General features: G+C 56.3%; 1 protein-coding gene across 3 annotated transcripts; it reads left to right on the top strand.

Moving 5' to 3' along the window:
• Positions 1-280: 280 nt before the first annotated feature.
• KRT78 (keratin 78) lies at positions 281-11,365 on the top strand. 3 transcript variants are annotated; one of them, XM_070619587.1, is made up of 10 exons: positions 281-461; positions 1,500-4,218; positions 4,620-4,834; positions 5,858-5,918; positions 6,388-6,483; positions 7,319-7,483; positions 7,825-7,950; positions 10,319-10,539; positions 10,812-10,846; positions 10,928-11,365. In XM_070619587.1, exons 2-10 carry the CDS (start codon positions 3,853-3,855, stop codon positions 11,185-11,187), a joined length of 1,545 nt encoding a protein of 514 aa, XP_070475688.1. In that variant the 5' UTR covers positions 281-461; positions 1,500-3,852; the 3' UTR covers positions 11,188-11,365. The 3 variants fall into 3 exon arrangements, with proteins under 3 accessions (XP_070475688.1, XP_070475687.1, XP_070475686.1); XM_070619586.1 differs by having other exon boundaries at positions 442-4,218; XM_070619585.1 differs by lacking the exon at positions 281-461 and having other exon boundaries at positions 3,744-4,218; positions 7,307-7,483.
• Positions 11,366-12,860: the final 1,495 nt, after the last annotated feature.

Here is a 12,860-nt window from a genome sequence, read left to right as displayed (position 1 = left end):
ATAAAGCAGGGCAGGGGATGGCAAGCCTCAGTGTTGTGGTTTGGTTCAGGGTGCCAGGGAAGGTGAGCTACGTGGGGATCTGGGGAGGAGCTTTCCAGGGAGGGGGAACAGCAAGTGCAAAGGCCCTGTGGCGGGAGTGTTCCTGGAATGTTCGAGAATAACTTAGGTGGTAAACCATGGTAGGGTTCTTCCATGCTCTATAGTTCCTCTCCTTATCACAATTGCAATTAAATACTGGTCTAATGAACTGTTCAGTGTCTGTTTCTGTACTAGACTCTAAGCTTTCTTGGTGCAGAGGCTGTTACAGAAAGTTTGGTCTCTGAACTTGGTGCCAATCCAAATAATGAGAACAGAGTTTTAGGTGAAAAGGAAAAAAAACCAGTTTTATTATTTTTCTTTGCTAGATAAAGGGAGTACCAGTCAGCTAACACCTTAGGAACTGCTAGCTCCCCACTAAGCAGGTAAGGGGTTTTAAAGGTTTGTGAGGATGTGGCTGCCTGTAGGGAGGGGGGACTCTGTGACCTTGTGGTCAGCACTTTCCCATCCACCGGGTGTTTGGCTTGTGAGGCTGTTTGCAGAGAGGAGGGTGGTGAGATAAGGAAATCTGCAGGCAGATGTCCTTGGCTGTCTGTCTCCATGGTGGATGGCGGATTCTGGCGCCAGGAATCCGAGGAGTTGGGCCTGGGGAGCTTCAGTTTCTTGATGTTCTCTGGACATCAGTTTCCCTGTAACAAACTTCAAGGACCCGTCATGAGCCACGACTTTAGTGGGAACCCCGTGTGAGGCCACCTGACTCGAACAGTTTGTAACTTCTGTTTGGTTGTAAAGCTCAGGGGGTCAAAGGTTAGACAGACAGATATTTACATATGACTGTAACTAAGGAAGCAGGGAACAGGATGAGCGTGTTTGGTTTTAACCCCATATATGCTGGGTTCAATGTAGGGGAACCGATATCAGGGCTGTATTAATTAAAAGCCTGTGACAAGGCTGGGCCTTGTTCTTTGCTAAATTCCTGTCTCTCAGCACAGGCTCTGACACATAGTAGGGGCTCCATCGTATATTGTTGAGTAAATGAATAAATGTGAATAAATGGCTTTTGGGTCAAAAAATCAACTGCACAAGCAGAACAGGTTTGTGAGCAATTCCAGAGAAAGAGATTGAGAAACAGCAGCTGTGGCTGGGGGTGAGCTTAGGGTGGGGCTGTGAAGGGGGACGGCTACAAGAAGCTGTGTGGCCAGGGGCATTCCCGAAGGTCAGACCAGGTGGGCAGGGGCTGCAGAGCGTGAGGCGTGGTGGAGAGTGGTTAACCCGGAGCCCGGATCTAACCCATTGGACGTGATCCGTTAGAGGCTTCATTGTAGGGATTCATGCGAAGTCCATGGCTCGAACCTTTTGTACTTTTGCTGCTGCGTGAATTGGGATCCCTTTGTTCCCTTTGTGAATTGGGATCCCTTTGTTCGCTTTGTGAATTGGAACCCCTTTGTTCCCTTTGTGTGCAGGGGTAAATCTCTCAGCTCCGGAGGGATCTGGCACTCACATCTCCAAACAGTTTTCATCATTCTCTCCGTCACTGCATGATTTTTTTTTTATTGGAGGAAAACATATGTTACAGCAGCATTTGAAAACCTGGGGATTCAAGAAGGTCCCTGGGTGTCACTGTCATGCGTAAGAATTAATCTCTTAAAACAAATACTTGATGATTAGTATAAGCCAGACTCTGAGTTGGATGGAGTGGTGGACAAGACAGACATGGTGGAGTTGTCATGGTCAAGGGTTTAGGGGGCTGCTCCATGGGGCAGTGGTCTCTGGGTCAGGGTCCTGGCTCCAGCCTGACCAGCTGTGTGGGTGGCCTTGAGCAAGTCCCTCAGACCACAGAGGGCTGGGTCAAGGCAGGCTCCGAGGTCAGCTGGTGCAATCTCTTAGGTCACTCAAGGGTGCACAGTCTCTACACCCCGCCCTACACCCTACTGGGCCTCTGAGTCCTTATGGGTAAGACGAGGCCTTGGACCAGATGACCTTGAAGCTCACCCTGGCTCTAATATTCTATAGTACTGCAAATATGGGGAAGTTCCTGGGGGGTGGATTTGGCCCCATCCCTAGTGTGACCTCTGCCCTCCACCCTTAGTTCCGGAGTGGGGGATGGCGGTAGAGTCCAGTCCACGGACATCTTCCTTAAGCATATTCGTGGAGCCCCCAAGGAAGGCACCTGGCCCTTCCTGCCTCTGCAAAGGGTCCCCAGGAGGGAGGGTTTGGAGGAGGGTCCTCAGTGGGACTGAACCCATTCCCCAGACTCTCTTTCTAGACTCTGGGGCTGCTCCATGCTGCCTCCCCTCTCCTCGGCGAATTTCTGCTCTGGTCTTTTCTCTCCTCTTCTCCTCACTGGGGCCATAGTCCTTCAATCTCTTTGTTTTCCCCACCAAAGGCCCTGCTTCTTCTTCCCCTTGAGGTCCTCTGTTGTCTGTTTCGTCCAGGGGCGCTGCCGGATGGAGCTAGGGCGAGGAGGAAGGGGCTCCTAATCCCCTGGAGGGAGGGGAGACTGGCTCCCCCACTGCCTGGCCTGGGGTGGAGCGTCTGTGGGGCGGTTCGCATCGCTAGGCCTCACTTCCTCATAGCATATCTCCTGAGTGTTTGTTATGTTGAGTCTCAGTTGATCCTCGGTTGAGTTGCATTGTCAAAGCCCCAGTATCCTAGCTTCCGGGTGCCCCAAGCTTTAGGAAAGAGTGGGGGATGGGCAGGGGGAAATACCCCTCCCACCGTTTAAAGAAGAAATTTTAGAAATTTCTGAAAATCAGAGCTGCTCAGTCCTGCTCCCCAGCAGCGGCGGAGTCGCAGTGGAATGGGCTGGATGCCTCCTCCAGGGGTCCTGCACGGGCGGGGGGCTCGCCGAGTACTAGAGGAACCCTGGGCTCCTCTTAGCAGATGCTCAGGGCAGGGACAGAATCGGTTCCGTGGGGAGCCCCAAAGCTCTTGTTTCTTGCTCCCCGTTTCCCAAATGCACATTTTATCTCTGAACCTAGGTGCCTCTGATTTGTAACCTGGCAAAGGCAGCGCTTGACCCGGTGGATGGGCCAGGTGCTGTGTTTGTGGAATTAGCGAGGATGTGGGCTGGGCTTAGAAGCGCTGTCTGCTGTGAGCCTGGATGGAGGTGCCCTGTTTGAGTGGGGTGGCGCCTCGTGGATGATTGCTGGGTTGGGCAAGAGGAGGGACCCGGACACCCTGTTTTTCTGTTTCATTTCCAAATCCTGGAGTGTCTTTTAGCCAATGGTGTCTTTTAGCCAACACCTCTATTAACCTCCTGGCCTCTCCTAGTGCTTCAAAGCGCCTTTCTTCTCCAGCTCTTGTAGGGAGATTCTCCCTCGAGAAGCTCCATTCTCCTCTGTCCAGCATCTCCAGGGCACTCAGATGCCCTATCTGAACCACACCTCCACTTCTTATCCCCTTGAACAGCATTTCTTTCTTCCCCCTCTCCTTCTCCAGGAAGCCTTCCTTGAATGACTCTCAGTGGGTTTGCTCAGGCCATCCCTCCCCATCCCCCAGCAATGAAGGCCAGGTCTGGCTGCTTCCTTGTCTTCGGGACGTGCCCATCTCTCCCACCAGCCTGGCAGCACCGAGGGCAGGGTTGGGGTGTCCTTCTCTCTTGGGCTCCACACGTGTCGGGCACCTATTCTCCAGGTGTGTCAGAGTAAGTCAGCTGGAGCCGGTAACAGACACAGTCAGGCCAAGAGCATCCTGCTCTCCAAGGCCCAGCCCAGGCACGGGAGGGGATAAAAGTCCCGTGCCGGGGCCTCGGGGCAGGAACTCACACACCTTGACGGTCCTCTGTCTGGAGCTGTCTGACTGTCGGTCTCTGCCATGTCTCTCTCCTCATGCCGGGCCCAGAGGGGCTTCAGCGCTCGCTCAGCCTGTTCTGCTCGCTCTGGGGGCCGTGGCAGGGGCAGCTTCAGCAGCAGGAGCCTCAGTTCCTTCCGGGGGTGCCGAGGAGGCTCTCGTGGGAGGGCCTGGGGGTCGGGGGGAAGGCTGGGGGTGCGGTTAGGGGCGGGGAGTGGTGGGCCTGGGCTTTCCCTGTGCCCTCCGGGGGGCATCCAGGAAGTGACCATCAACCAGAATCTGCTGACCCCACTGGAGATTGAGATCGACCCCCAGTTCCAGGCCGTGCGGACTCAGGAGACCCGGGAGATCAGAGCCCTCAACAACCAGTTTGCTTCCTTCATTGATAAGGTGAGGGTCCCCTCAGCCTCCCTCAGAGGACGTGCTCTCCGTGACTTGGGAGTGGGGAAGTCTGGTCTCCTACTGCTTTTCTAATCACTTCTGCTGCAGGGAAGTCTCTCCTGTGGTCTACCTGGAGTCTCTCTGGTTACACTGAGGCCCTGTTGTTCCCTGGTTGGGGCTCAGAGGCCAAGAACAGCGGCCAGCAGAGGGAAGACCCTTCCCCGTGAGTCCTTCTGACCGTGTTGATGCGCTCAGAGTCTTGTGGAAGGGCCTGAGGCTGCCACTGCCCAGGCTCGGTTGGGGGCCAGGGGGAACGTGGGCTGACTTGAGGGTCCTCAAGGCTTTACTTTCCAGAGGCTGTGCCCAAGGAGTCCCCCACGAGCCTCAGGGACACTCTGCTTGTGCTGCAGGTGCGGTTCCTGGAGCAGCAGAACAAGGTCCTGGAGACCAAGTGGCACCTGCTCCAGCAGCAGCAGGTGAGTGACAGCCCCAAAGGCCTGGACTCCTTCTTTGAGGCCTACCTCGCTCAGCTCAGGAAGCAGCTGGAGCAGCTCCAGAGAGAACGAGGGGCCCTGGATGCCGAGCTGAAGTCCTGCCGGGACCAGGAGGAGGAGTATAAGACCAAGTAGGCAAACCGCATGGGGTCTGGGTGGGGTCCAGGAGGGCTGGGGTCTGTCAGCCAGAGGGTCCCTCATGCCGAGCTCCTGGAGATGCGTGACTGGGCCCCCTCCACCCCTATTCCCTCTGACTGTGTCTGCCATCAGGGTGCCCACCTGCTGCCAGTAATGAGGCCCCACAGGCCCTGAGGCCCAAGTCTGGAGAGCCCGGGATCCAGCTGCCCCAGCTCGGAGGCCCCTGTTTCTGGTCAGGCCTGGGAGGGGCTATTTTAAACAATGCCTCAGTGGATTTTTTCTCGACAGTTTCCTGTTGAGCAGGCTGTGGGCCAAAGTGACTCAGATGTTCTCTGGTCTCAGGGGTGCAAGGGAATCCATTTAGGGCGACCATCCCCAGGCCACAGCCTGATTCACAGCTGGGCTGCGGATCTGGGCTCCCCACCGAGGTCACCTGGTGGTGTGCAGAAAGCCTGAACTAACAGGAGTCTTGACTTTGGTGACTGAGTAACGGGTAGCTGGGTGGCCTTGGGCAAGTCATTCACCTCCCCCAGCCTCAGTTTCCACATCCGTAAAACTGGGAAAATGTCACCTGCCCTTTGACCTCTCAGAGCCATTGGGAGGATGGGATATGAGGTGGAGTGGATCCTGGAGGAAGCCCAGGATGGCGCTAGGAGACCTGGGGTTTAGGTTGTGTGGCCACGTGTCACTCTCAGACTTGGGTAAGTCATGTAACTCTCTGTGTGAGCCGCCTGCTTCAGCTGGTGATTAGTAAATGAGAAAAGGTCTGACTGTGCCTTACATGTGAGGTAAAGTGGCCTTATGTCGTTAAGGTGACATGGGCTGAAAGAGCGGAGAGGGATGTGGCTGGGACAGACAAACACTTCCTGATAGGAAGGTGGAGGGGCGGGCAGGTTGTGGTCCTGCTTTGGAGCATCTAAAGGCAAAAGCATCCTTTCCAGGGAATCGTGCGTGGAGGAGGGGCATGTGCTGTGGTCTCAGCGTCTTGGGCACTGTCCCTCTGATTTATTTGGCAGGTACGAGCAGGAGGCCCACAAGCGCGCCACGGTCGAGAATGACTTTGTGGTCCTCAAAAAGGTGAGGGTGGGTCAGAAGCTCCACTCGGATCCTGAGCACTCACGGTGCACAGAGCCCAGTCCTGGGCTGGGGGGGGCAAGGGGTGGGAGATCCTAATGCAGGATACGCTATCATGCTTCCTGCAGCGCCCCCGGGGAAATGGGACATATGCCTAGACATAGGGACCCACGACAAGATCTGACTGAGGGACCATGTGATGAGCTCTGGGTGTCACTGCAGGAAGAGGGTGGCGAGGGAGTGGAAGAAGCAAAACCGGCTGAAATTAATCAGGGAAAGCTTCCTGAAGGCGGTGTGGGTCAGTGTCAGGCAAAAGAGAGAGCAGGGCAGGGACGGCTGGAGGAGGAAGGAGCGGGTCTCCAGAGATGGCGGTGGGTGGGTGTTGGGCAGTGTGCGAACAGACCCCCCCAGCCAGAGTGGGACCCATGGAGAGAAAGTGGGAGATACACGGTTTCTGTCTCCCTGTTCCCAGGATGTGGATGGGGTTTTCCCGAGCAAGATGGAGTTGGAAGGCAAGCTGGAGGCCCAGAGAGACTACATCTGCTTCTTGAGGCATCTCTTCGAGGAAGTGAGGATCTGCCAAGGGCAGGCGGGACAGAGGGAGGGGACAGGGCAGGCGGGCTCCCTGTGGTGACAGTGGGAGTGGCCAGGGGTGAAGCCTTGTTAGGGTGACTTAGATCCTGGTCATTCAGTCATTTGACAAAGAATTACTGAGAATTTACTATATGATGGCTAGGAATTTCAGAGACACCAGTGAGTAACCAGACAAAAATCACGAACCTTGCTTTCTCAGGAGATGGAGGAAAAAACTGCAGACCTAGTACATGAGCAAATTACACAGGACGTTAGGTGTTAAATGCTATGGAAAAAAGGGAGGTCAGAGCAGGGAAAGGAGGATGGGGGCGTAGGGCAGGGGGCACTTTCAAACAGGCTGGTTGAGGGGGCTTCATTTAGGAGACAAAATTTGAGCAAAGGTTTGAAGGAGGCGATGAAGTAAGGAAGTGGACCACAGAGGTGGGCATTGGAGATTCCAGGCCGAGGGAACCGCCTAGCCCGGGTGCGCCTGGTGTCTTTGAGGAGATGCTGGGAGGCTGCTGCAGCTGGAGTGTGACAAGAAGCTGGAGGAGTGATGGGAACCAGCTGATTTTGGGCCTTGCAGGACCCTTTCCTTTAATGTCCAAGCTGCAAGAGTCATTGGAAGCTGCCTCCTACAACCCTCATTTTCAGATGAGGAGACAGCCCCACAGAGGGCGCGGCGTGCGTGCTCAATGCCACCCAGCGCGAAAGAGGGCTGCCTGCTGACGGAGGGTGGGCCAGGAGTCAGGCGTCCTGCTCACCTGCCTGGGGCTCTCAGGGGGCAGGGAGCCGGGGGGCAGGTGACACTGAGCCAGTCTTCTTCGCAGGAGCTGGGCCAGCTCCAGACCCAGGACAGCAACATGTCTGTGGTGCTGTCCATGGACAACAACCGCTGCCCGGACTTCAGCGATGTCATTGCTGAGATCCGTGCCCGGTATGAGGAGATCGCCCGGACCAGCAAAGCGGAGGCTGAAGCGCTGTACCAGACCAAGGTGCCGGGGCCAGAGGGCAGCAGCACCAGGCTGGAAGAGGCTAGATCTCCATGCCCACGTGCCAGGGTGGTCGTCCACCTCGGTCCCATCCGGGCAGTACTGAGAAGCTCCCTGGAGCTCCAGGGCTGGGTGGGCATGACTCTCTCCCTTCTCCAGGAGGGAGGCACCACAGGGAAGCCGTGGAGACGAGCCCGGACTCCTGCAGGCACGGCCCCCCATGTCCTGGTCTCAGCGTTTCACCCACTTTCCAGATGAGGATGTCAGGAGGCAAAGAACTGGGGACATGGTCTTGGGGTCAAATGGTCCTCTCAACCAATGGTGTCACCTCTGTCCTCCCTCAGTACCAGGAGCTTCAGGCATCTGCCCAGCTTCATGGGGACAGCATGAAGGAAACCAAAGTCCAGATCGCTCAGCTGCAAAGGGAGATTCAGAGGCTGCAGAGTCAGGTTGAAAACCTCAAGAAGCAGGTAACGGTCCCAGAGCCCCCACACCCTCCCTCTTGCTGCCGTTGTGCTGTGGTCACCGCCAGGTTTGTGTAAAACCTCGATAACTGGCTGGAGCTGTGGGTAATTTGGGGTGGAGAGAACCTCATGCCCCATTTAAGAGGAATTCAGCCTTCCTCCTGTGAATTCTGGCTGCATGGCTCTGCTCTGAACAACTCCAGGGGGCGCTGCTCACCCTGCCTTCTACTCTCAGATGTACATCTTGCTCGCAGAGAGGGCTAATTCATCTCTTTTCTCATCTCTTCTCTTGACTCTCACTCCTCAAGCGCAGCGGGGACTCTAGGCCATACGTTGAATTTCCTGGGTCCATGCTGGGGAGGGTGAGAGCCGGGACCCCGGGGATCAGGTGGCATGGGCAGCAGAGGCGGGGCTGAGGCCTTCTTAGGCAGATGCTTTGCAGGGATGGGAGGTGATCTGCTGGTGCCTGGCGTGGGAAGGGGCAGGGAGGGGTAGAGGAGCGAATGGCACTGGGGGCAGGTGGTTTCCTGCTCCTCCTGGAGACCTCACTTCTACATGGGAAGGATTACAAATTCCTAAGTTTTCGAGTGTCTCTGCACTCACTTTCCCCAAACCCAAACAATCATTTTGGGATCAACAGAGGGTTGAGAGCTGAGACCAGAGTCGGGCCATTTCATCAAGCACTTCGGCCTGACTCCAGAGTCACACGTGGTCCGTCCGCTCCCACGCTGGGCTCTCCTGCGGAAGTTCTGGGAGCGCAGAGCACTCAAAGCTCAGATCAGCTCCGAGCATCCTTGCTGCTCTCCTTGGGAGTGTGACGCAGGGCCTGAGACAAAGGTGACTGGGCCCTTTAACTCAATTTGCTGCCATGGTGTTTCGCCCATACATCTGGAACCTTGCTTTGGGATTCCTGGATGTGTGTTAAGATGCATATTCCTGGGTCTCCTGCCAGGCCAAAGGAATCAGGGTCTCTAAGGGTGGGACCCAGAAACCTGCTTTCAAACTGAGTTCCCCCAGGTGACTGTGAGCACGTGGATTCCCACAGCCCAGCGGCTGGCACTTAGGACTGTCACTACGGCCCTGTGTCTGGGAACCACAGTCCTCCCGCAGAGCAAGGTGCCTTTCCTGTGAGAATCCCTCTTGGGGATACAGCCCCCCGTCACTCCTCCCGTTCATGCACAAGCGTGATGGACGGGGCTCCCCTGTGCCTGGACCCGGGCAGAGCCCTGCGGGCCACAGTAGAGGCGGTGAACTGGACATCAGTGGTCCTGGGAGAAGGTCCCAGCTGTGCCGCTCACCACCTTCCTGAGCCTCAGTGTCTCTCTCTGTAGAATGGAGGTGATGTCCCCATCCACAGGGCTTGTGCGGGGATAGAATAATGAGAGCCTTTAGGGAATGCCTTGTCTGAACCAAATGTGAGGGTGCATCAACTGGCTGGTCCGTTAGACAGAGATATTGTCCTTTTGTTTCTATGGGATGGAGAGGTAAGTACAGAGAGCATATTTTCCAAACCAAAAATTGAGGCACCTGGTTTGATATACTCTGACTGCAGCACAAAGTATTTGAAATGGGCTGTTCTAAAAAAATCAAGGACAGGGCTGGCCCTCAAGAGGAGATTTGCAGATAATGACCCCTACAGGACAGGAAGAGCTTTAAGTGCCCCGGGGAGAGAGAAGGACCTCAGGTCAGGTGCTAAGGGTTGGGGCGGGAAGAAATACAGGCAGATCACTGAGGATGAGGCAAAGGAGGCAGATTGGTTTCCCGTGCTGCCGTGACAAAGCACCACAGAGCTGCTGGCTTGAAACAACAGAAATTCTTTCAGTTCTGGAGGTGAGAAGTCTGAAATCAGGTGTCGGTGGGCCACGCTCCCTCTGAAGGAGCTAGGGGGCCATCCTTCCTCGCCTCTTCCTAGCCTCTGGTGGCTCCGGGAACTCCTCGTCTTGTCGCTGCCTCACTCCAATCTCTGCCTCCATCTTCACGTGGCGTCATCTCTCTGTGGCTGTCTCTGTGTCCTCTCATCTTTTTCTAGGGACACGAATCATCGGATTTAGGGCTCACTCTAAATTCAATATGATATCATCTTGAGATCCTTAATGACATCTGTAAAGACACTATTTCCAAATAGGATCATGTTCTGAAGTTCTAGGTGAACATGACATTTTTGGGGACACTATTCAACCCACTATGGGAGTTAAGGAAGCAGGAGAGGCAATACTTTCCCTTAGAATGAGAGGAGCCGGGGGTGGCCATGGATAATTTGGAGATCACGAGATTATGGTCCACGCCAGCCTTGAAGTTATATCCACAGTGGGTCCTTTGGGAAGCTGCTTTGGGCTTACAGCCACTTTCTCTCTCATTTCTACACCCCTTCCAGAATGCCAACCTGCAGGCTGCCATCGCCGATGCCGAGCATCGCGGGGAGCTGGCCGTCAAGGATGCTCAGACCAAGCTGGAGGAGCTGGAGGCCGCTCTGAGGACGGCCAAGCAGGACATGGCGCGGCTGCTGCGTGACTACCAGGAGCTGATGAGCACGAAGCTGGCCCTGGATGTGGAGATCGCCACCTACCGCAGGCTGCTGGAGGGCGAGGAGTGTCGGTGAGGACCCCGGAGCATGCAACCGAGGTTGAGGTGGGAGAGGAGGATGGAAGCCGACACAGCGCTCTCCTTGCTGAGGGGGATTCTGAGAGGTTTGCTGACACTCCGAGCCTCTAAGGGAAACCCATTCTGCTGGGAGGGGTTTTAAACTGAGGACTGTGGATTTTATGTGCTGAGAGGGTAGGTGGGCTTCTCCAAGAGCCTTAAAAGCAGCTGGGGACACATTCTTTGCAGCCTTTCTTAGCGTTTCCTCCTCTTGTCCTCTCTCCCAGGATGTCTGGGGAATGCACCAGCCAGATCACTATCTGTGAGTATCAGGGGACCTTGGGAGAGGGGTCCCCATGGGGAGCCGAGGACCCTGCCGTGACCCTGGTGCATTTCTTGGCAGCCGTGGGAGGAGGCAGTGCTGTCGTGTCTGCAGGAGCAGGTGGTGGCCTGGTGGGCACCTGTGGACTCGGAGGCGGGAAAGGCAGTTTTGGGTCCAGCTGCTCCAGCGTTGTGACCGGAGGCTCCAACGTTATCCTGAGCTCTGGGCAGGGCCCTGTCTCGGGCTCCAGCTCTGTGTCTGGCACCAGCTCCAGCTCCAGCTGCCACACCATCCTGAAGAAGACTGTTGAGTCAAGTCTGAAGATGTCCGTCACATACTGAGTGACCAGGCAGACACTTGCCACCCCCGCCTTCCTGAGCCCTTTCAGCCCTGCTCCCACCCCAACATCCCCATCCCCGCATAGCCAGCTCTGTGTCCACCGCCCACAGCCCAAGCTGGCCCACAGGGAGCTCTGCAGAAGTCAATAAAGTCATGCTTGCCTGCTCTTCTGAACACTCACCCAGCCTGGCCTTGCTCTGCAGACTGATTTGTGTCTCATTTGTCTGCCGCCCGCCCCAGCCAAGATGCGCGATGCCCCATCCTCCAGGCAGCCAGCCTCACCCTCTCTCCACAGCCTTCAGGCTGAGCTGGGAAAACTCCTGGCTGGGCTTGGCCAGACTGCATCTCCATCCCAAGTAGTGTCCTTTAGAGAGGAGGGGGGAGGCCTGGAGCCTGCTGACCAGAGCCTGGAGGCTGGAACCAGGGGCTGCTGCCCTTGTCCTCTCCACCCTCCTCTGGGCCTCCATTTCTTTAGCTCCCCTGTGAAATGAACAGCACCCAGTTCTCCCTGGGATGGATCTTCCTTCCTCTCTCTCCCCCTCCCACAACTCCTCCCTCCCACAAACTTCACTGGGTGCAAACCGCACTCGAGGCACTGTACTGGGACTGGGGCTGCTCTGGCGCGCAGTATGAAACCCACCCTGCCCTCTTAATGGGTCCAGTCTCTCCCACCCCTTCTGCTTCTGGTGTCTCCGGCATAACCCTCCCTCCCACGAGAGCCAGCTCTTCCTTCTCGGAGTCCCTCCGGGGCCAGCCGCCGGCCTCCTGTGGCTAATTCAGTCACCGTGGGGTGGGAAATGGGGATTTGTGGTGAGGTCCTTTTGGGGTAAGGACTCATCCTTACCCCATCCTCCACGCCCTCTCTCTTCTTCCAATCCCCTCCCAGTGATGTCCTGGCTCCAGCTCCATCCAGGGTGGCAAGCTGGGTCCTGTCACCTCACCCCGACCTCTCGTCTCTGAGCTTTAACCTGGCCCTTCTCGTGGACAGGGGTACCCGGGCAGGTTAACACTTCAGCACCGATGCTGAGCTGTAGCCTTACATTTGTGTTCAAAGGGCATTTAGAGGAGATGCTGAAGGGCAGGGACGAAGGCTCCCCGTGGCAATGTGCGGCTTCTCGGCCACTCTGTCCGGCAATTCAGCTCTGCCCCCAGCCTTGCACACCTCCCTCAGGGTAACAAGAGCTGAGCAGCTGCCCAGCCTGCTCTCCCAGAAGGCGGTTTGTGGAATGTCTGTGGTTGTTTGGGTACGTCCTCTGGGCAGCTCCCTCCTCATCCCAGTCAGCTCATGAGGGACTCCCTCCAGCCTCCAGTGTGCTCCCTGGGATGCCCTCCACCTCCTCCATCACAGCTGACGTTCTAGTATCTCTCGGAGCTTGTTCCCTGGCCAACTGCCCGGAACAGGCTCTATTCCTGATGGGGACAGCCCCTTCACCCCTGCGCCTCCTTCTTCCCAAGTCTGCACCAGATCTTCCTGCTGGAGCCCTGCCCTAATTCCCCATGTCTGAAGGCGCCAGACCCTTCCTGTCCCGGCACAGCCATGCTGCACCTGTTGCTGTCCTGGGCTCGCTTCTGTCTGGCTCTGGTCTGGGACCCCGCTTCTCTTTTAGCCTGGGACCTCTGGGCAGGTTCTTCTCCTGTGCCCAGAATGGGAATCAGCAGCTCGGCTTGTGCCAGG

The sequence above is a fragment of the Equus przewalskii genome, chromosome 5 (assembly GCF_037783145.1).
Source record: "Equus przewalskii isolate Varuska chromosome 5, EquPr2, whole genome shotgun sequence".
Classification (NCBI taxonomy): Eukaryota; Metazoa; Chordata; class Mammalia; order Perissodactyla; family Equidae; genus Equus; species Equus przewalskii.
Note: the sequence above shows the minus strand (reverse complement) of the source record. Positions and strands in the feature narration are given on the sequence as shown.